General features: G+C 39.3%; 2 protein-coding genes across 5 annotated transcripts in view; one reads left to right on the plus strand and one right to left on the minus strand.

Annotated features, from left to right (window-relative positions):
* Positions 1-12,043, plus strand: part of LOC137015304 (protein inscuteable homolog) — a 44,281-nt gene extending 32,238 nt beyond the window's left edge. For both annotated transcript variants that reach the window (XM_067380179.1, XM_067380178.1), the window contains exons 9-13: positions 8,230-8,408; positions 8,637-8,703; positions 8,780-8,935; positions 9,242-9,318; positions 11,404-12,043. In XM_067380179.1, the coding sequence (XP_067236280.1) occupies positions 8,230-8,408; positions 8,637-8,703; positions 8,780-8,935; positions 9,242-9,318; positions 11,404-11,532 (608 nt within the window). In that variant the 3' untranslated portion in view covers positions 11,533-12,043. The remainder of the gene's footprint in view (positions 1-8,229; positions 8,409-8,636; positions 8,704-8,779; positions 8,936-9,241; positions 9,319-11,403) is intronic.
* Positions 12,044-12,937: 894 nt separating this feature from the next.
* Positions 12,938-24,608, minus strand: part of LOC137015299 (NACHT, LRR and PYD domains-containing protein 3-like) — a 51,326-nt gene continuing 39,655 nt past the window's right edge. For 2 of the 3 annotated variants that reach the window (XM_067380169.1, XM_067380171.1), the window contains 5 exons: positions 22,398-22,571; positions 22,117-22,290; positions 20,451-20,624; positions 20,321-20,367; positions 12,938-13,653 (listed from right to left, as the gene is read on the minus strand). In XM_067380169.1, coding sequence (XP_067236270.1) covers positions 13,091-13,653; positions 20,321-20,367; positions 20,451-20,624; positions 22,117-22,290; positions 22,398-22,571 — 1,132 coding nt within the window. In that variant the 3' untranslated portion in view covers positions 12,938-13,090. The remainder of the gene's footprint in view (positions 13,654-20,320; positions 20,368-20,450; positions 20,625-22,116; positions 22,291-22,397; positions 22,572-24,608) is intronic. The other variant, XM_067380170.1, reaches the window with a different exon arrangement.

A 24,608-nucleotide genomic window follows, 5' to 3' on the forward strand; every position in this document is an offset into this window, starting at 1 on the left:
TGGGAGTCTATGGCAGCCCTATCAACGGAACATGAGAAAATGATGAAATTTGGCACAATTGTAGAGATGCTCATGAATAGTGAATGGACCAAATTTGGAGTCTCTAGAACCAACTCTATAGCGCCACCACCAGTTCAAAATTTCACTATTCTAAAGGTTATAACTTTTGAACCTTTTGCTCTAGAAAAATGTAATTTAGTACATCTGATTCATCTCATTATGCTGATGCTACTCAACATCTTACATTAAGTCTCCGCCCATAACAGTAGCGGCCATTTTGAAAAGTACAGTATTCCGTTTTTTCGCTACTCCTCCTTCAAATTCTGTCCAATTTTGTACGAATTTTGATCAGATGATCTTTGGACTGAGCCGCATAGAAATAACTGAACAGATTTTTTTAATTCATCTTTGTTCAAAAGTTATAATGTCACGAAGGTAACGAGGTCGACCCGAAATTAGTATAGAGGCTGTATCTCGGCCAAACTTTGAGCAATCGAAACAAAAATTGGTACGCTTCATCAGGACCATGATCTGAGGGTCCATGCCAAACTTGGGAACAGCGCCACCTACAGGTCATGAGATATGAAAAATGGCTATTTTGGCCAATAACTTTTGAACAGTTTGTCAGAAAATCAAGATATTGGTGTCTATGGATTCCTTGGATCATGCCGAATCCGACGATACCGATTCTTTCAATATTGGATGAATCACGTGTCCGCCATTTTGAATTTTGTCATAAATTGCAATATCTTTTAAACAATTTGACATATCTTCACAAAAATTGGTACGTATGACCTTGAGAATGTCCTGAAGGTACCTGAGAAGTTTCAGACCTACTGTTCCACAGATATAATGTTTTTTTCCAAAAATGCTTATAACTTTTGAAAACACTTTCCAAAATGTGTATGCTTTATGTCATTTTATTCCCTGGCTTATGCCGATTCCGATGATGTGTCATTTGTCATTTTCCTTAAATGTACCTGTCCGCCATATTGAAATAAATGTAAAACAGTTTTTTCGCTACTCCTCCTACAATTTTTGTCCAATTTTGTCCAAAATCAGCTCAGATGATCTTTGGACCGAGCCGCATAGAAATGACTGAATGGAATTTTGATATTCGCTACTGTTCCCGAGATATTCATCTCTGATTGTGACCTTGCTTGTGTTTGTTGTCTTATGCTAGTTAGCTTAGCATGCTAATTGCTTAGCATGCTAACCAGTTGTCATTCTTTTTAATATGGCTCTTCAGCTATCAAGTTAGCCATGAGCTTCATTAGCATTAAGTTAGCTTAGCATGCTAATATGCTTTTTTTTGTAAATTCTTTCTTACACTAAAAGGTTTCTTCCACGGCAGGTTGAATATGTGTCATGAAGTAGCTCAATGTGTAAAGCCAGGTACCTGAAGAGCCCAGTACCCAAAGATAGCGGGTTCGAATCCCGTGTGGAGGGGTTTTATGAAAAAGTGTGTTTTGATTCCTTTATTGCCTCTTGGATTAGAAATAAATGCTTTTTGTTTCATGCTGTGTTCATTTTCATCTAAGCTTCTGTACATTCTGAGATCATTCTCGCCCATAATTCTGAACCAGCTGTTTCATGTTTGTTCATTTTCTGCTGTTTTTCCTCTTCCTGCTCTGTATTGCGCTACAGCATGATGAGCTGCAGAATGATCTAAAGTAAAGTTATTAAATATAACATTCAGTGCAGTTTTATTAAAATTCTTCATTTTAAGTTCATTTTCACATGAACTAATGAACTTCGGCATTTGTGCCAATATTCACCTTCACAGTGGTGCAATGAGATGTGCAATGGACGCTGAACCTGGAGGTCGTGGGTTCGAATCCCGTGTTGGGTGGTCATTATTCAATTGTGTGTAATGAGTCATTTTGATTCCTTTTTTATCCAAATAAGCATTGTACTAATATTTATTCCTCTTGAATTAGATACAAGTATTTTTAGTTCATTCTGTGTTCATTCTCATCTGAACTTCTATTGATTTTCATTTCATTTCCACCTGTCCTTCTGAACCAGCTGTTCTGCATGAACATTCAATTTCTGCTGTTTTTGCTCTACCTGCTCCGTATTGCGCTACTGCCCCTTCTGGGGCTTGGCCCCGAATTGCTGCTTGCAGCTATATTTATTCTATATTTATTGTTGTCACTATGAACGCTGGATACTGTGTTTTCAATGCATACTTGCAGCCGGAGGGCGCTCTGTGCACCTTTAGTCCACAAATTTCTAGAGTCCACAAAACTTCTAGAGATCGCTAACCATGGCTTTAACATCCAGATAAACACTTTTCAAGACAATAAATACACGATTGAGACAATGTATACAAGTATTGCCTGTGAATTTGCCTCTGAATAGCGCTGGCTCCATGGGCATGGCCGCATTAGAGGATAATGAGCTGAATCACAGACTTCTGACATGGCTCTCTTTTCATACAGATTACATAAACACAGAATGTTTGTTTTCGATTTGACTTGCACGATTTAAAACCTGACATTTCAAAGTTTCTTTAGACATAAGTCTATTTTTTTGTGATTAGTATTCACTAAGTTACAGTCATTTTCTGAGAACTATCAGATTGGACTTTGTTCAGAGGGAGACGAGAGATCACGCATCATGTTAGTTTTTTTTATTTTACAAAAAGCACAACAATTTGTTTTTACTCTGAGTGTACACAAATAAAAGAAGATATTCAACAGATTAAAATGGTGTATAACCCTTAATTGTATGTGCAACATTGACAGAGTATTTTGAGTCTCTTTCACTCTGGTAAGAAAAAAAACGCGGTGGTATTGCTGGCGATACCTCAGACCTCAGAGTGTTAAAAGAGCAAGCTGATGAATTGGAGTGTCAATTCCCTGAGGTGTTTCATAGTGACTTGGTAGCTGCGCAGCAGAAAGATCCTGCTTTACGAGCTCTGTTCACTGCTGTAGTGCAGCCGGAGGAGGTGGAGAGCATAGCAAATGGCTACTTTATACAGGAGGGGTTGCTGTTGAGAAAGTGGAGTCATCAAAATGAAGATTCAGGTGGTGAAGCAATAATTCAGGTAGTAGTGCCTGGTCAGTTTAAGGAGGCGGTATTAGGTGCTGCCCATGGTGATGTGGCGGGCCATTTGGGCATGAAAAAACTTATCACCGGGTTTTGCTGCAATTTTATTGGCCTCGTCTTAAAAAAGATATCGCAGCATTTATTAAAACTTGCCACACTTGGCAGGTGGTGGGTAAACACAATCAGATTTTAAAGCCTGTGCCACTGTGTCCGATACCCATAGTAAATCAACCTTTCAAGCACATACTGGTTGACTGTGTTGGGCCGTTGCCTCCGTCTAAATCGGGAAATTCGTATTTGCTCACAGTTATGTGTCAAACAACTTGTTATCCCATGGCATATCCTTTGCATAAGATCACTACTAGGGCTGTGGTTAAAGCTTTAACGCAGTTTATTTCTATTTTTGGTATACAGAAGATTGTTCAGAGTGATCGAGGTACCAATTTTATGTCTGGAATGTTTGCGGAGATTCTGAAATGGCTTGGGGTAAAACACAACCAGTCGAGCGCGTACCATCCTCAGAGCCAAGGGGCGTTGGAACGTTTTCATCAGTGCCTGAAGTCGCTGTTACATGCTTACTGTGTTGAATTGAACAGGGATTGGGAAGACGGGTTGCCTTGGTTAATGCTCGCGGCTCGGGAGGTGACACAGGAGAGTTTGAGGTTCAGTCCAAATGAGTTAGTTTTCGGTCACACGGTACAGGGACCACTTGCAGTGTTGTAAGACGAATTAAAGGGCAAAGAACCGTGTTTTTAGTCTGGGCAATCAAGTATTGGTACTGTTGCCTCATACTGGATCTCCGTTTTGTGCAAAATTTTCTGGTCCATATACGGTGATACGGAGGGTTTCGCAACATGATTATGTAATTGCCACTCCTGATCAAAAGAAAGCTAACCAGCTTTGTCATGCTAATTTGCTTAAACCATATTTTTCTCGCAGTACTGAGATAAAGATATGTCCCATTTCCGTTGCTGCCACAGTACCAGAGGAGCCTCTGTATTCTCCTTGGGAGGGTGAGGGTGTTAAGGCACCTGGAGACAGTGAGCTGTTGCCACGTCTGAGTAATTCTGAAACGCTTGGGAATTTGTTAACAACATTTGTTACAACATCTGTCTGATGGACATAGTCCGAATTAATTCATTTAGTGACCGAATTCCCCAGTTTGTTTGGAGATGAGCCGTCACACACATGCATCTGATCCATCATGATGTGGACGTTGGTGATGCACAGCCAATTCGGCAGCGTTTTTATTGGGTCCTGGTTGAGAAACAAAAAGTATTAGAATCTGAAGTCCAGTATATGCTTGATAATGGCATAGCCCAACATTTGTTTTATAGCTGGGCATCGCATATAGATTCTGTACTGATTATCGTAAGTTAAATAAAATAACTAGGCCCGATGCATTTCCTCTTCCTCGTATGGAAGACTGCGTTGACCAAGTTGGTGCATCCAAGTTCGTGAGTAAGCTGGACCTCCTATAGGGTACTGCCAAGTGCCGTTAACCAGGGGCGGACTGGCCATCTGTGTGATCTGGAGAATCACAGAACGGCCAGTACTCCAGTGTTTCACACTGCACACTGGTTGGATGTCAGCTGCACTGGCCGTGGCCGCCAAGTAAGGAGAAGAAGAAGTGGAAGAGTAGGAAGAAACCAACAGCAAAGACGTTAGATAGAAGAAGCATAGAAACAATCAAACAATATGCATAACGCGGCCGGGGGTAAAAAACGGAAAGAAAAGGGTGGGGCTGAGAAGGCGAGAGAAAAAAAAAATGCTGAATTTAGATACTGAAGCCGCTAAATGTCGCAAAATAACTGACCACATGCAGTAGCTAATATTAAGAAACATTGAAAATTTTGAATACAGAAGCTACATTTGTAATGGTGTATTTTCATTTAGATGTGGTATTATTATTTGTGCAGTAAGATTAATTACTGCATAAATTAATTAAGATTATTAAGTAATAAATTCATTTTAAAACAGCATGGAATAGATTGTATAATATATATACACATCTTGTATAATATATATATATATATAATGTATTCCATGCTATCTTGGAATAAAACCTGTTTTTTTGTTTGTTTGTTTGTTTGTTTTTTAAATCCATTCCATCATTTGTTTATTAAGGTTGAGCTTCCGCGCGCCGACTGCTTTGGGCTGGGCCTAGTCAAAGTCCAGGGCCGTTTTTTAGTCCCAGTCCGTCCCTGCCGTTAACCAAACGTGCCCAAGAGGTAAGCGCTTTTATCATGCAATCAGGATTATACTCATACTCTGTTATGAGTTTTGGGTTGCAAAATGCACCGGCAACCTTCCAGAGATTAATGAATTGGGTGGTTTTGGGTTTGGATGGTTGTGCCGTCTATTTAAACAACGTTATTATATTTAGTGACAATTGGGGACAGCATCTGCAGCGTTTACGGGCATTGTTTGAGCAGTTGGTTGAAGCGCGCCTTACCGTCAATTTGTCAAAATGTGAGTTTGCCCAGGCCACAGTGAGGTACTTGGGAAAGGAGGTGGGACAGGATAAAGTACGTTTACTCCTCCATCGACCAAAAAGGAGCTGATGCGTTTCTTAGGGCTCGCTGGTTACTATCGGAGCTTTTGTCCTAATTTTTCCACTGTTGCCTCTCCCTTGACAGATATGTTAAAAGGATCTACGAAATTCAAATGGACTTTGAATTGTCAGAGAGCTTTTGACAATGTGAAATTGTTATTGTTGACATCCCCAGTCCTTGTGGCACCCCAGTTTGAGCGTCCTTTTAAAATTCAGGTGGACACAAGTCAGGTAGGTGCTGGGGCAGTTTTATTACAGTCAGATCAAGACAGAGTGGATCATCCTGTATGCTTCTTTTCACGAAAATTTAATGTACATCAGCGAAATTATTCAGTAACCGAAAAGGAAGCTTTGGCTATGATCTGGGCGCTCCAGCATTTTGATGTCTATGTGGGGGGAGGCACAGAGGTGTTGGTGTACTCTGATCATAATCCTCTGACATTTTTGCATTCGTTACAAAGTCCAAATCAACGTTTGATGCAGTGGGTTTTATTTTTACAACCGTATAACTTGAAGATTCAATATGTCAGAGGAGTTGATAATGTTATGGCCGATGCGTTATCTTGCGCATCTGATGCGGTCGCGTAATGGTTGATTCTCAATGTGGTCTATTTTCCCTTTGCTCTCTACTATTTTTCTCTATCACCTTAAATTGCTTTCAGGATCCGGATTGCTGGGGATGAAGATGGTTTGTGGGTGAGTTAAAAGGGTTAGGGGGATTGGTTCCAGAGTTTCTGCATGGATGTTATTTTTAGCATAAGTGTTAGAGTGTAAATGGGTGTTTGATAATTGATCTAACTTTATATTTTTGTTTTGCATTATGGATTTGGTTTTTAGGGGGGGGGGGGGAGACTGGTTGTGTGGGAGCTTTTGTTGAATGGTCGTCTGGTTCCAGTATGGAGGGAGGGACACACAGTTTCATGTTAATCTTGAGTGTATATAGAGTAATACTGCATCCTTCATATCTCCCAAAAGTCTTTAGTTTTATTATATTTATAACGGATAGATATGCTAAACCGAGTCTTTCCGAAAAAAGCTGAGCTCCTGGAGGCGTGTCTGCCGTCAGTGCTGTGAGCGGAGCTAAAGAGTCACGAGCGTGTGCAGCTTTTGGGGAGATCGTCTGCTAGCTGGACATCATTATACAAAAAAAAGAACAAAACGTTTGTGTTGTTTACATTATATGCACTTGTGCGCCAATTGCCAACAAAACACAGACATCTGATGCAGCTTTACTCACCGCCCGTGATCTGCAAATCCAGAGCGAACTGGGACTTGTTTACAAAGTATCCATTACCGAAATCCCGGGAACAAACAAACAAACATACGTGCACAACTCCGTTGCTGCCCCAGAAAACAAACTTCATCCTCTGTTCCCTTGACGCTGTCACATTTTAACCGCACGAGATCTTATAGCATGTGATCTCGTCATATATCTAAAAAATATCCTATGGTTAATCTACATTAACTCAAAGCATGTATGACGAAATATTGACACTTAAACTGTCACATTTAATAAACTCAAAACATCTCACTTTAAATGAGTTGACAGTCTCTTACAAATGTTTAACCATGTCTAAGCAGTTCACTGGAGATACTTTGGGTTTGGTCATGCTTCCACCTGATCGAGTGACCTAGAGCTTTTCTCTGATTCCTCGACAGGTACAGTGACCTCTGCTGTTACTTCAGAGTCAGTAGATGTGGTTTGAGAGGACATTTTTGATCTGGTCCTGGTGATCTGTAGGGTTGAACTCATCAAAATGTGTCTGTGATCTGATTCGACCACGAAAAATCTTGGTTTCCTGCAGATGATTTTTCTTTGCTTCTTACTTTGTTGTACCCTTGAGGAGTTTGTAACCTGACCACTTCACCTTTCAGAAGGGCACAGACAGGCTTGATGGTTCTGTCATAAGACAGCTTCTGTCGATAACACGTGTGCAGGTCGTTTTCTGAGTGAGACATGGCTTTTCTCTGAAGGGACAAGCAGCTTTTTGTCAGTTTGGGAGTGTTGTCCATGTTTGTCTTGACAGAAGTCATTCTGCTGGTGATCCAAGAATTCCAAAACGAGGAATGTTTTTCAAATTGAGTAGATTGAGGAAGATGTCTGCTCCATCTCGCTTTGATTTTTCATCAGCTCATTTGCACTTCACACCACTTGTTCCTCTTTTGAGCATATTTTGTCTTGGTTTTTGTCAGGGTACATATGCTATAGGACAGGGATGGGCAAACTCGTCCTGGAGGGACACTTCCCTGCAGAGTTCAGCTCCAACCCTAATCAAACACACCTGAACCAGCTAATCAATGCCTTCGGGATTACTAGAAAGCTACAGAAAGGTGAGTCTATCAGGGTTGGAGCTAAACTCTGCAGGACAGTGGACCGAGTTTGCCCATCCCTGCTACAGGATCATTTTGCTGAAGGCATGACACTCCAAGTCAAATCTGTGAAGCGTCACATGTCGGTGTAATATGTTTTGCCTTGGAAATGTGTTTTGGAGATGAATGCCTTGGTTTTAAATTACATAGAGAAGTTTGATTTATTTCAATGATCCATTAACTCTGAAACTGAAGCCGTGATGGAGCTGCTGGGTTTCAGGTAGTTCAGCGCTCCTCTTGTGTGTCTGCAGGTCTGTGTGAGAGCGCGTCCTGCGGCGAAGTGTTTCTGTTGGCCTCAGCAGCGCTGGCGAACATCACATTCTTCGACAGCATGGCCTGTGAAATCCTCCTGCAGCTCAACGCCGTTCACATCCTGCTGCAGGCCTGCAGAGACCGGCAGCGCGTCGACACGCCGTACTCCAAAGACCAGGTGCTGATCTCTCCATTCACAGGCACAGCAGTCAACTGAAGAGACAGTGTTTACTGCAGTTATCCTTCACAGATCTGTTCCTCTTCCTGAATGAACTGGTTCTGTGTTGTGCTAAAACTAGGGCTGTCGATTAAAGGAGTTAATTTGGTTCCATTAATAAAATGTCATCTCACATTGCACATCTCACAGTTTAGTTACGAACATGACACGATGCTTCAATCCTGACAGGTTGTGACGATCCTTGCCAATCTGTCGGTTCTGGAGCAATGCACTGCAGATGTCCTGGAGGAGAAGGGTATGTGCGCTAAACATCACCCGTCAGTGTTTTTATCTGTCCTACAACATCTGAGAGTTACACATGCTGTGTTCAGGAATCGAGCAGCTGCTGGTGTTGCTGAACGAGAAGCCCTCGTCCTCCAGTCCATCGGAGGGCGCCGCATGCGAGCGTGTTCAACAGAAAGCTGCCGTCACACTGGCTCGTCTCAGCAGAGACCCGCTGGTCGCTCAGACCGCCATACAGCTCCGGGGTACGAGAAAAACTCTTTAGTGATGCTCAAAACAACTAGACCTGATACCGTTACACAACTCAAAGCAAGTGTCAAATACTACACAGGCTTATCTGAGAGGAAAACAGATCTTAGCTAGAGTGGATGTCTGAAGTTCACACAGAGGAACCACATGTAAATTAAATACTGTACATAGACAACATACAGTAAATAATGCTCAGCATCTCTTTAGCGTTTAGTATCTTATCAATTAAGAGATTATTAAAGCTGTGGCCTGATCTTTAGGTTTGTCAGACTGCAGATGGTAATCTTGTATCTTCTCCTCAGCTGTTCCTCGTCTCATTGAGTTGTGTCGCTCTCCAGCCGAAAGGAACAACAGTGATTCAGTACTCGTGGCCTGTCTGGTAACTTTTTTTTATTTCATGTGTAAAATTGTACTAATATTCATTCTGAGCAGAAATATGTTGCTATTCAAATACACAAGTATTCTTCAGTATTCCTGCATGACCGTGTTATCAGTTATCAGAAGTCAAATCCCAGAAGGCTGTAGAGTTAAGCAGATGAGTGATCTGTCCAATTAAATACAGCTGTTCTTCAAATCAATCATTGTTAATGTAAACTGTACCTAAAAGGAAGGTTTAAACAAACCGCTTAAATGTAATGTGGAAAGATGAATTTTGAACTTTCTTAGCATCCCTGAACATGACCAGAGCCATACAATCCTAATAACAGAAAACACATTCAGCAGAACTGGAGGATGTGTTGTTACCCTTACAAAAAATAAGTATACTTCAAGTTCATTTTATTAAGTGTAGTTAAAGGTGGGATCAGTAGATTTTGAAAAACGCTGTTGTCCTAAAGCACTTGCCCAGTCATAAACCTTCCAGTGATATTCTTTTGAGCTCTTTTGTATTGTCCCATCTCTCATTCTGCATTTTTTTCTTATTTTCAAATCTCCCTCTTACTCGTTCTCTCTCCTCGACCGTCAAACACCCCTGATGTTGATTGGTTCGACGTTTGTTGTTGGTGTCAGCCCGACTAACTTCCAAACTGTGTAATTGAAGTTCTACTGAGTCCTTCTTTAAGCATATAAGTATATATTATGTAGTACATATACTAATATCAATTTACTAGTAGTATACTTATAAGTGTATAATTTTAGTACTGCTTGGGACTACAATGGCACACTTTTTTAAGTGTATAGAAGTATACTTTCAAGTAGGCTATACTTTAAGTGTAACACTAGTAAACTTTGTACTGCATCTGTACTACATGTGAACTGATATTGATAGTTTACACATTTTATGACATTTTTTTCAGCGGCCGAAATTTCGGTGCATCCCTAAAATATTTACAACTAATGGAAGTTTTACAGTTTGTAAAACTATATGAAAAAGTATTTAACCTTCATCCTCTCCTCGCAAATTATAACCTCATTCTCTCGCGGGTCAAAATGACCCCAAGCCCTAAAATTCTACCTTTTTTCATTTCATTTTGATAATATTTTATTCTACTTTTTAATGCATTTTTTTTAATTTACCTTTAAACTACTAGATTTTATCAATAAATAATATAATAAATATAATGAAAGCACATTCTTCACATTCTTTCAACTTAAATTCAAAATAACTCTCCATTTCATGCATAACACTTTTAATTCAGTAATCTCAGTAAAAAGTAAATTTATGTAATTAATTCAATAATCTCACATTGGGTGTCTCTGTCGACCTCTTGTGGAAAAAACATAATATGACATGGTATTTCATGACTCTTGCCACTAGATGGCTTTATAGCTCTTTATGAATTGATCTCCTGGGGCCTTTTTCAGTTTATTTCTTCAGTGTGCATCCAGGTGTCTATTTAGACATTATAAAATTATTGTTTTGGTAAAGTTTTAGCATTTTTAGTTTAAATTCACCTTTTTTAGGTTTTTCTTTATATACTGAATTGCCAGATTCAAGTTAGTAAGGTGGACAGCAGGGAAAACCTTGACGAATATTGATTTGAAAATGCTGATTTTAATTCAGAATAAAAAGGTTGTTCTGCATTGTAAATGTGTTCAAATCTAACCATATCTGTGTCAGTCTGCATTGTGACCGATAGATTTTTATTTGAAGAAATTTAAAAAATAAACATTTCCCCGTTATATGCCAAGTTCAAGTGCGACAAAAGTCCTTAGGTCTTTGACCACTCTGATGAACACTCAATTTTTATTTATTTATTTTTTTTTTATTAATTTTGGGTCACAACTACAAGCCAAGTACACTTAGAATACTTCATTATACTTTTAAGTATATCTCAATCAAAACAAGTACAGGCCAAATATACTGAGACCTTACTGTCAGTATAAGTCAAGTATACTTAAATATATTTCTGAGAAGTACATAAAAAGACTGAAAGTATACTTTCATATTCTTTAGTTTAAAGTAAGTATACTAATAGCACTCTTGAATACACTTCTTTTCATCATTACGTATATGGTTTGACAGGCTGCTTTGAGGAGGCTTGCGGCTGAATGTCCGGACAGTATCGGACCTGCTGACCATCAACAGCTGATCAAGCCCAGACTGGTGGACTCGTTCCTGTTGTGCTCCAACATGGAGGAAAGCTTCGTCTGAATCAAAAAGAACCTGTGCAATTTTCTCAAAGTATTTATTTGTTACCAAAAGAAACCACATTGGCTGACCTGTATGGCTTTTGTATACAACCTCCAGCCATCCGGAAGAAATACAACATGGATCATGCATGACTGAAATATACTGACTGATGTAAAAAGCATTATTTACATCAGTCAGGGATTTAGAAAATCTTTGTACAAAAGTATCAAATAAAAATGAAAACTCATATTCAGCTGCAGCTGTGCTTGAAGAATCAGACATTTTAAATGTATCATGTGTATATTTCCTATTCAAATGAATGTAAATGAATGTTTGATACTGCAGCCTATATAGTGCTGAAAACTATTTAAGAATCTGGTAAAGAAGCATGTGCTGAATAAAGCTAAACTCTGCTGGGTCTGTGCTGAATGTTTCTTCCCTGAGTTAGCCTAAGGGTGTGAGGGAGACGGAGACACAAGAGTTTAGAAACAACTTTCCAGGCTATGAGTTGACAAAAGTTGTGTATAATAAACCTCAGCCTTTAAAGGGATCATGAATTCAAGTTTCTCTTTTATTGAAACAAGATCAGAAAATGACTCATTTCTGAACCAATAAGATTCCACGTAGCATTTTCATGGATCATTCGTCTCTTCTGATTGGTTGATAACTTTTGAGCGTTTTTCAGCATTTAACCCAGAAGCAAATTCATTTCTGCAAGAGCAGGGAGAGATTCACGAGCGCACAGGACACAGTTTGAGTTCACACACAATATCTGAGCGAGAGGAGAATCAGTTCATAAGAGAGCACTGAATATTTGAGAGCAAAGGATAATTTAATAGCGCCATACATGTTGTGTTTACTTGTGTTATCTTTGTTTGATGATCTGAAATATTAAAGCGTGACAAACATGCAAAAAAATAAAAAAGTCAGGAAGGGGGCAAACACTTTTTCACACCACTGTATATTGATGTATATTTGTGAACAGATGAAAAGTGAATGTTGATTTCTGGAGATATTTCAGCGAGAGCTGCGGCTCAGAGGCTGGTGTGTTGCTCCTGTCATATAAAGCTCGTGGAGACCTAATAAAGCATAAAAGAGCATCATTTCAGAAGAAGAGATGCTGATGGAGATTTTCTAGAGATCAAGGCAGCAGATTGAAGCTCTGAAGCTCCTGAAAGACTGAATTACCAACAGTGTTCAGCAGCGACACTGTGAGTGTTTGTAGTGAAGACAGAGAAATAAAGCACACTATCAGGAGACGACGGGATTTCTTCATTCTGCTGATCTGAATCACATTCATGATCATTCATACTGTCATCAGTTCACATCAGTTATTCACAAACCAGTTCAGGATTAAATGAGTCTCAAATGTGCTTTTATTCAATCTGATGAACAATTTACAACATGAATATTAAAGCAACTTTATTACTCTGTTTATTCCAGATTCAGAACAGTGTGTGTGTGTCTGATCTAGATGTGTAACTTCTGTATGACAATGAAAAACATGAATTAAAAATGAATGAATACAAATGTGATGAAGTGAGATTTGATGAGTGTGTGTGAAGATCAGAAAGAGGATTTACAGAGTGTCTCTCGATCCTTTAATATCACACAGAGACACTGAGGAGGAATGATAAACAGTAAATCCAGCACAGAGGGGTTCAGTGAATGTGGTGTTGAGTGTGTGTAAGTGTGTGAGTGTGTGTGTGTCAGAGACGCTGCAGAAGGACAGAGTGCCGGCCGACACGTCCACATACACTCCTGCTCTCTTAGAGGATAGATGGACAGGAGGTATATCAGTGTCTCTCTTATTGTGATAGACAGTGAATCCTCTATCAGAGTAGTACAGACTCCAGGATTTGTCATTTAATCCAAACACACAGTCATCCCTCCCTCCTTTCCTGGTGATTCCTTCATATATCACTGATATTTCAGCATCATCTCCGCTCCATTCAGCCTCCCAGTAACAGCGTCCAGTCAGTCTCTCTCTACACAGAACCTGAAGATACTCATCATGATCAAATCTCTCTGGATGATCAGGATACGGCTGATCCTCTTCCACACGCGTCACCTTCCTGTTCCCATCAGACAGAACGAGTCGAGTGTTTGCTGTGTTTGGATCCAGTGTGAGATCACAGGCATCTGAACACAAGAAGAGAGAAACATCAAGAACAACAACAGTGAAGATGTGTGTGTGTGTTTACAGCTTTGACAGAACGTCCTCCAGATTCACAAATGTCCTCACTAATCCAGTGAAAGCTGTTGAACAGAGACTAGAGATTCAGACCTCACTAGCAGTGCCGGTCCTAGACTTCTGGAGCCCTAAACACAACTGTGTGAAAAAGCTGTCAGGCCTGAAACAGAGCAGACTAGTGTTGTCAAAAGTACCAAAGCCACACTTAAATGTGAAGCGTAATGATAGCAGGCTTTCTGCAGCAGCGGCTCGGCTCATTACTGCTGACAGACGATCCTGTGTGTGTTTGTGTGTGTGAAGAGCCTCGACGCTTTCTATTGACTGTGTGTTTCTGCAGTGTTGATCACTCTAGCCAATCACAGACATGTTTGTTGATCATGTGATCACAACGGTTTAGTCAGAATCAGCTCAATCCTCCAGAGTTTGTTCAGCGTGAGCTCTGCACTCTCCAATGGTTTCTCTATAACAACAGTGTGAACATGATGGCAATAAGAGATAGAGACATGTGATGATCGTAACAGCAGTTTTCACTCAGTCAGTGAGTTTGTGCTGCGGCTGAACTCAAGTCAAATCACATTCATTGATTATAAACAAACACATTCAGAATTTGAGTGACAGTTTTATTGTTCATGCTGCAAAGATCACACAGTTTCAGGAGTTACAGCCGTATTGAACTGAATCTGAAACTAATTGACATTGTGATCATAAGCAGAGCGACAGACAGACAAAAACAATCTGATAAGAACTGAAACCATTACAAAATAATCTCCATTCTTCTTGTCATGTTTCTGCTCTGGACAGATATCTTTGATTTGAAGCCATAGGTCTCATCCACACTAATATGTTTTCATCTTTTTCTCTCTGTTTTGTCCTTCTGTCCACACTGAGATGGTGTTTCTGTCCTGTGAAAACTGAGCTTTCTGAAGACGCTCTCACGAGTGGATCATTTTGATAAAGCTGTGTTCGTGTTGTAGTGTGACTGTGAAAACTGAGGTATTTAAAGACACTGACGAATGTTTAGTCATGTGACGCGTACTGTACCGACAGATATTTGTGTTTACGCCGGTATTGTGCCTGTTATGAGCTGTTCACTTTCACACTGTTGCTAAAGATACGTTACTTTGTTCACTCTTCATTTCACAGTCCTGCAAACATGACAGAAAATTCACTCACAATCGCTGTCCTGCGGCGAAACATGAGCGCAGTTGAGTTTAAGAGCAAACATATAATGTTGAGAGCGACCAGGACGCTTCAGTGAATGCTGAGATATTCTGATCAATAAAATTATCCTGCCAGAAGAATAGAGTGAAACTTCATTATGTCTGATCGTCTGTATCATCTCAGTGAGCTTTATTGTTTCACACATGTGCAGTAAAGTGAATTTAACGTTTCTGATGTTTCAGTGTGAATGAGAAGCTTTTGGAAACACTTGTAAACTCTAGTGTGGACGAGAGTGTGGCGTTTTTATTGTGTCTGAATTAATAGTCACGTGTCAAGACATGTCATTACCATCACTGCATGATGTCCAAAACAGTCATTAAATAAATATAAATCTCATGTATTAATAGAAAGATATTCCCACATGACTCCTCTAAAGCTGAATGCACAGTTATGTTCACATTATGTAGTGATACGCTCCTTAAATCATCTTTGAGAGAAAATGAGCCCCTGGTGGTGACCGGTGCTGATAACTAGTTAAAAACGCCTCATAAACTGGACAAATCATGTTTCTCTGTAAATCTAGTGTTTTTCTGTCATGTTTGTTTGGGGCATAAAATATATCATTAACCTGATAGAAAAACAATTAAAGTCTATGAGATGAGCTCAGTAATATAGTCAAACAACTGTGTGTGTTTTTAATCTAAACCTCTTTCACATACTCGATTCATCTTCTCCTACCCTCCTTTGACAATGCAGAACTGAAAATTAGGATTCTGGAGAAATTCCTCACGTCAGCAACCTTTCCTAAAGTCTCATCCAAAAAATAATGGATCTCATCTAAAGAGTAAACCTGATCACAACCTGGGAAATATCTGACAGATCTGAACCATCAGATAAACACCATCCTCATCCTCATCCTCATTCATTTCATCCTCACCTAATTTTAGTAGTTTTTCCTCTAGGCCGACATGAATTTCCCTTCCTGACTCTATTCTGATCTTCAGTGCTTCCAGATTCTGTCACTACACAATCCCTGCTTCTCCGGCCCTCCATCCCCACAACATCGTTTATTTCAGAGATCTGCACTTCAGCATCTCCTTCAACTAGAGCTGTAGCTAACCATTATTTTGGTAATCCAGTAATCGTTTGATTATTCTAATGATTACTCGAGTAATTCGGGGCTTCAGATATTTAAATGCACATAAGTACTAATGACAATACATTTAGAGTTTGTAAAATATGCACTGATGTCTATGGAAGCTGCAATAACAATCCTGTCCATTATAATTAGACTATATTCATATCAGACACATATTACATACTGTGAGTATCACCGTGTCCTAACCAGACGCGATGCGATAATATTCATATAGCGATTTGACTGTCCACACTAGACAATGAGAAGCAATAAAATCAATCAAAACCACAGCCAATCAGAGGAGAGTGTGGGCGGGCTCTCATGGCAAGAGCACAGCAGACACAATGAAATGGGCAAGTACATAGTAAAATTCATAAATATTATACCATTTAAACATCATTTAAAGTACAGACGGAGTGACTGATCCAATCTTAGTCATAAAATACACTTGTTTGTTCCAGTGTTAATTTCGTTGACAAATAATTTGTCATAATTTTCTTCAACAACATTTTTTCACAGACGGAAACGAGACAATGACTTAATAAAAATGCGTTTTGAATGACTAAAACTATGACTAAAATCTACTCTAATTTTCGTCAATGAATAAAAACGAGACGTAAATGAAAGAGAGGGACGATTTGGGAAGATATCCAGTCAGGACTGCTGTCCTGTGTGGAAGATGCGCACATTTGAAGTGTAACGCGCTGATCTAACCGTGGGAAACGCGGCGCTGTTGCGCCCTCTACAGGCTCATGCAGCAGCACATCTGACTGCTGCGCAATTAAAGGTGCTCTAAGTGATGTCACGCGTTTTTAGGCCAAAACATTTTTTGTCACATACAGCAAACATCTCCTCACTATCCGCTAGCTGCTTGTCCCCTGAACACACTGTAAGAAAACGTGGTCTTTGTAGTCACCACAAGCTCTGAAAATGGCAGTAAAAACAAACTGGTCTAGCCTGGACCACGAAACATAATAAACATGCTCCAGCCAATAACCGACAAGAATGATTTGCGAAGAAGAACATGCGCGTTCATGACTGTTTCAGGAAGCACGGAGGGGAGGAGGAGGAGGAGGGAGGGTCTAGCTAGCCTCTATTTTGTTTGACAACACTTCGAACGTCAACAGGAAGTTACTCCACCCAGGATCACTTAGAGCACCTTTAATGAATAGCGCACGTTTATGCCAAGCGATTGCTTATGAGCTAATGTCGATGAATTATGACAATGTTTACTACACACTGTTTATATGGTAGCATGTTTTAGACGGTTGTAAGAATGCATATTTATCACCCTCATGAGCAGCTACAGTGCAGACTGCAGACATTTCAGAATAAGAGTCATGTGTATTTCAGGATGGTTTATGATTATTACACAATAAACTGTATTTAATTTAATTTCTATTTAATTCAGAGTAAACTACTGTATCTTCTGTCACAGGAAGGAAAGACTAAGAACATTATTTGACACATTATTCAATATATTTTACTAGTATAAGGGTTATTATAGTTAACTAAACCTAAAACCAAAGAAATCTTCATTACTTGAAATAAACATTAACTGAAATAAAAAAATAAACATATACAAAAAATGTAAACTTATTTTATATCATCCATTTAATCTGCGGTATTGGAATAACAAACAGAAATAAAAACTTATAGACATTTAAAAGCAAAAACTAAAAGACATAAACAAAAAAATACTAAAACTTTTAACTAAAATTACAATGAAAGCAGAAAAACTAAAAATGAAATCTAATTAAAAAAAATTTAAACGAAAACTATAATAGTACCTCAATGATAAGTGTGTCAATCCCTGAAAAGTCCTGATTTTTGGTCTTTCTGTCTTTTTGCACTTGAACAGTCAAAAACCGTCCGCTTTGGGGAGCAAAGTACAGTTGGGTGAACATAAACAGTTTGGGGAATATCAGATCTATCAGTGTATTGGATCTGTGTATTGTTAGCGAAATGCTAAATGCATTACAATTTATCTAAATTAGATTTTGGTCGACTAAATTTACTGTAGATTTAGTCGACTAAAACTAGACTAAAACTAAAACAATTTCCGATGACTAAAATATGACTAAAACTAAATCAAAATTTGGTGTCAAATTTAACACTAGTTTGTTCACATTGAGTTGACAGTTTGAACGTTCTTGAAGCACCTAATGGGAGTTCTTGAATGATTCAAACTCACATTAGATGCTTTTAGCATCAAATAAAGCACATAAACAGTAGCTGAAATTATCATTCTCATACTTTGTGTTGCTGTTCCAGCCGCGACGTGGGGGAGAAATAGAAACCGTTTCTAAAATAGAATATTCACGTGTCGCCGTCGTGGCAGGTTAGGAAAAAACTCAGATTAACATGGAAAAGATACCTTTTATCACTTGTTGCGGCGTCGCGTCTGGTTAGAACATGGTGTAAGGCAAGCAACTATAAAGTTTACCCTGCTCTTCTCCCAATTCACCAGACACTTACATCCATCCGTGTATTTTGAAAGAAGTGGATGAATTCACGTGTTGTAAATCCAACAGATCTATTCTCCTGACCGCGGCGTAAACAAACATGGTGGCGCTCGTCGCACATATAGCTCAACTACTAATGTGATCATTATATACCCCCTTTCCATCAGCACGAACCGGGTGCTAGTTCAGGGCTAGTGCTAGTGCCAGTTCGGAGTTGGTTCAACTGACAAGCCTTCTAAAAACCGGTTTGCCTTTCCACAGGCTAGAGAGCAGCACAGAGCCAGGTCTTACATCACTGTATATGTCTCATATTTCACAGCAAAGCTAGCGCCAAACACAAACACACCAGGCTCGTTTGAGATGCATTGGCTTCTCACAAAGCGATCGGCGCATGACATCAAAGCTCCGCGAGAACGATCCAAAAGTACAAGGAGTTGTATGCTCTACAAATGCTCCCGCGGATCTGCGGCACCCGCCGAATTGGTCCGCGCTGCTCCGATGCATCTCGAACAGCCTTCTATCAACAATCGCGGATGTTTCACTGCTGTTCATGCTCATGGCTTTGCGAACCTACGGCATCCAAACACGGCTCGCCGTAATTTGTATGGAGATTACGATCGAGCTGCTATTAGCTTGATTAGCTGCTATTTCAAAAATGGCGGTCACAAGTTTCTTGTTGGTCACGGTAACCCCGCCTCCAGCCCCTGACGCAAGCGGTTCTTACTTCTAGCCCAGCAATGTTTTGGTGCTACTTACGAACACTTTTTCTGGTTCGGAGCTGGTGCTTTGTGTGTCGAAAGACAAAGAACTGATTTGAAACTTGGCTCTGGCTCCGAACCAGCACTCAAACCGCCTTGGTGGAAAAGGGGTAATAAAGGTGCTTACACAACAAAACACACTCACTTACGCATATGACTTAAAATAAATATAGAATAGCAATAACAATAATTGATTCATGTAAAGTATCAAAAGTAATTAATCGTATGGTTTTATTGAACAAAACTGTTAAAATACATAATGTATTGAAATGTACAACTAATGTTCTTTATGTTGTATAACAAATGCCTGCAGAGGGCACCAGTGGCCTGACGATTGTTTTTACACTTTACAACGCGATCTAGTTTGAGTTTGAGATATGCCACTCATGGAAATGATAACAATTCATGTGAAGCTCTGAGACGCACATAGATAACCTACACGCATGTAAATTACAGCGCATATATATTAAACCTGCAGCAAATATATTTATTTAATTCATTCACAGCCTTTGTAAATTCCAGTAGCATTATGCTTTATTATGATTTTTAAACAGGTTTAATATTGTGCAGCCTTAGAAAACGGTCTAATAATGCGTTTCATGGATTCTGTGGAAAGCGGCACTTCCGGTATTTTACTGGTTACTCGACACAGGCAAATTGAAATCAAGGATTTTTTAATAATCGAGTATTCAAATTTAATTGAGGAATTGTTACAGCCCTACCTTTAACCATTCACTCATTCTCAAAAGTCAACTCCTTGTCTTTCCTTTCTTTACACTCTCAGTAGGAATTAAGAATTAACATTAAGAGTCTGTGAGCTTAAAACATAAATACTTGTTGCCTAAATGACTGCACATGTTTCAAATACTTGTCGCTAATTGTTCATCTAGTTGTTCATCCTGGAGAAAAACCACCACTGCTTTGTTCATTCAGGATTCAGAAACAATATTCTCATGTCCCACACGTTCAGCCACCTCCAACTGCACATCTTCCACAGATTCTCCATCATTGATGCCTATATACTCACGTGTGACGCCATCTCATTTTGTGTGTGTGTGTGAGAGAGAGAGAGTGTGAGTGTTTGTAGACCTACACTTTCGTAGTCCTGCTGTCATCATGACCTCTCCTCCATGATCCACACTATAAACACACAAACACACATTAATGTAGATCTGCATCATACACACACACGTTCAGTGTGTCATTATTAGTGTTTGACATACTTGAGTATCTGCAGTTTATAGTTTGGATCCTCCAGTTTGCGGTTGAGCAGCTGCACTCCTGATTGTCCTGGGTGATTGTAGCTCAGATCCAGCTCTCTCAGGTGTGAGGGGTTTGAACTCAGAGTTGAAGACACATAACTACAGCCATCCTCTGTCACCATACAGCCAGACAACCTACAGACACACACCAGTCAGATCATCTACAGATACACAGTCAGATCATATACAAAAACACACAGGTGGACCATGTTGAAAATCCCTGAGACTGTTGATGTCATTGAAGCCCTGTCCACTTTCAACAGCTGCAGCCTGTTGTGACTTCAATTAGTGACCTTTAAGAAGGCTTGCTTCAGTAGAGTGGTTTACTTCCTTTCCTTGTCTTTGCTGCTCATGAATTGTCACATGGTGCTGTGTACAAATAAACCAGTCTGATGCACCCATGAAATGACTTATATACTGTCATTGGTGAAAATAAACCTTTAAAATGGATATTGCCCCATTGTGATGCTCCCCCTGTGATTCAGCAGTATCCTAAGAGTCTTTTACATGGTCCTTCGAGCCGGAGCTGAGCGTTCCAGTGGACCAAGAACAATCAATTAGCCAATGCCATGTATCATCTCGTCAATGTCAAATGTCAATAGATGATGTCATACGGCAATTAGAATATTCATTATGTCATTAAGTTGCATTCGCATTCTCCCAAGTGTCAGCCCTTTACGTTTGTTTGCTTCTCTGCTGCTACCTCTTTGTGCTCACATAATATATTTTAATACAGCCTAATTCCCAATAAAATTCTTTCATCTATATATTTTTCTATTTTGTTGTCAGACAATATGAAATGGTGACTGAAATGTGGCCCATTAAAACTACATATAGGACTCAACACTAAACCTTGTCATGTGCTTATCCTTCGGACAAATAAATCGGTCATTCATTGTCTGAGTAAAACAGTTGCTTGTCTGAGAAAAAAACAACAACAAAAAAAAAACAGGATTTTTTTTTTTTTTTTTACCTTTACAAGGGACAATTTCCCCCCACCCAATCCTGTACGATTCATGTAAATGGTATGATTAATCTTTACATTCTTAAATTTGTTCAATAAATTCAATTAGAATAAGACACTATGGGCTGTTACCAATCAAATTAAATAATTTACAATAAAAAAATAAAAAAATAAATATTCTGATTTAACCTTGAGTTTTGAAGTATTAGACAGATTAGATAGCTTTGATATTTGCACCACTATTTACAATGACACTAATGATTCTTAATTTCTAAAAGTGATGCAAAATCATGAAAAATCAATCAGTAGTTGATTTTTTAAAATAGATTAACGAGACACAAACCTCTACATTCAATCGTGTTTGTTCCTATTTATTTTTGATCACGGTGCATAAAACGTTTAGTCCCAATGTGCGCACATTTGGAGAAATACACATTTACCTCATATTTCATTAGATAAAACAGAAGCAGGGCCGTACACAGGGTTTCATAATTACAGAGGTCACAAAATGTAGTTTACTAGTCTAGGGGGGTACATGACTTTTGCCCAATTTGCTGACACACACACACACACACATACACACACACACACAGATCATCTACAGACACACATGAACACTGTGATCGGCTGACTGTACTTTATCCATTATATGTTCTTAAATACCTCAGGATCTGCAGCTGACAGTTTGGACTCTTCAGTCCATCAGAAATGAAGCTGACACCAGAGTCCTGTAGGTCATTGTTACTCAGATCCAGCTCTCTCAGGACAGAGTTTGAGGATTGTAGAGCTGAAGACAAACTGTCACAACACTGAGCAGTGAGATTACAGCCAGCAAGTCTGAAAGAGAGCAGATCAAACACACATCAACAGTCAGATCATCTACAGACACACATTAACACTGTGATCGGCTGACTGTAAATGATCTCTAATATGTTCTTAAATACCTCAGGATCTGCAGCTGACAGTTTGGACTCTTCAGTCCATCAGAAATGAAGTTGACACCAGAGTCCTGTAGGTCATTGTTACTCAGATCCAGCTCTCTCAGGACAGAGTTTGAGGACTGTAGAGCTGATGACACAATTTCACAATGCTGATCTGAGAGACAACAGCCAGAAAATCTGTAAGAGATGAAATATTAAAATAAATAAATAAAACAATAAAGACATGTACAGTGGGTTTCCAGGTTTCTGCCCTCAGGATGACATGATCTGAACACTGAATCACAATACAATTTTTTACCATTCAAGATGACATGTTGAATAAATTCTTGATCGGTAGTTTAAGCATTACAGTGATGAAGAGACAGAGATTAATACACTGAGTCACGAATGTGGAAATCAAATCCTTTAAAATTACGTTAACAAAATAAAAGAGCTCTTAAAGGGGACCTATTATGCAAAATTCACTTTTGCATGGTGTTTGGACATAAATGTGTGTTGGCAGTGTGTGTACACAACCACCCTATAGTGATAAAAATCCAGGCACTCCTTTTTTTAATCCCCATAAATCATAAGCAGTGTCTCAGAACAAGCGTTTCCAGATCCCTGGCAGTGTGACGTCACATTAGCCACAGGCCCCGCCCACAAATGTTGACAGACACTGAAGTTCCAAAATGTTCCAAAATGAATTATTGATCAAAGCCATAAACAATCACTGTTCAAAACTATCTCCTTACCTTAGCTTGATTCACAACGGTAAGCTTGTAATAATGTTTTATAATCTGATTGATACTGGCAGGAATTCATGGGAAATACGAGTTTGCTGACGTTTGTCTTTGCGTCATTACGTTACGTCAGTAAACAGGAAGGAGTCCTGGCTAGTAGGCTATATGGTGGATACTCCTGTAGCACATCATTTGTAGCCTCTTCTTACAGCAGCTGGAATGGATTAAACTTGGGATGGAGGCTTGAAATCCAGAAAGTTCAAAACCACAATCATCAGTGACAACTGTGGTAAAAAGTAAAAGACTTCAGACTACAGAGAGCCAGAAAAAAAGAGAAAGTGACCGGGCTCGTGTAATAAAAGAATAAACGTCGGCAGGGCTTTTGAAAGGTGGCGTGACCAAAGGGAGATGGCTATTTTTCTGCTGGACAGATGAAGACATTTCAATTGTTCACTGGGTAATAAGGTTACAGTAGCACACGCTCTCGCTTCATCCATAGTTATGAATAACAATAATACTAACTACATACAGAGTCATGCAAAGTTGATGTTTTTAACATTAACAATTCGAGAACAAAGTATAATGATTTGCACCATTGGCAGCGTGATTTATTGTAAAACTTTTTTTGAGTTTGTCAGAACAAAAGTGGATGACATGTTACTTCTTCAGATGACATTTTCTGGTGAAACTTCTTATTTTTGGTCACATATAAGACATTGAATCATTAATTGCGATGTACAGTGAAGATCCACACTGGTGTGTTGCCAATACTCCTGACAGCCCCCCCACACATAGCTGCAGCTGCTCCTCAAAACATTAGATTCATCCGCTGAGGAGCCGTGCCGAAGCACAACCCACGTAAAGATGATAATTCCACTAATCACTGCTATTGCAGGTTTCAAACAGAGATGGAGACAGAGAGGCGAAACTTACGGACTGTAGCTTTAAGCTCTTTTAAGTGCTTGTTTAAAAGTCACAAAATTATATTAACATTTACTATTTATTTCACTATTAATCGTCATCTATGAACTTACAGCTCTTACAGCTCATTAATATTTAAAGTATAGTTTTCTCACAAGTGCATAGAAATTAATTGGGCAAAATACACATTATTACACACAATAAACTTGTTTCAATGAGGCACTGATGAGATGTGTGTCAGATTCACTGTAAAAGACTGAAAACAGCACTGTCAGCAGGATTTCATAATAACCTACTCTAAAGGCAACACAAGCTCAACTGACGCTCGAGACAAAACACCGTCGTGCCGCCCACACTTCACACTCACAATTAAACTTCATCTCTGAGATGAACGTGAAAGACTGGAGGTTTATTTATTGGTTTATTAATAAACTTAAATAAAAAGCACTAAAATAAAAAGCACTAAAATAAAAGCATGTACAAGCATGTTTTCAAAATTTTGAATCTGCAACATCAGAAAAAGCAGCACGCAACCACTGCAAACGCAAACGCTGTCAGTAGCCTACTTCCA

This window comes from Chanodichthys erythropterus, chromosome 24 (assembly GCF_024489055.1).
Source record: "Chanodichthys erythropterus isolate Z2021 chromosome 24, ASM2448905v1, whole genome shotgun sequence".
NCBI lineage: Eukaryota > Metazoa > Chordata > Actinopteri > Cypriniformes > Xenocyprididae > Chanodichthys > Chanodichthys erythropterus.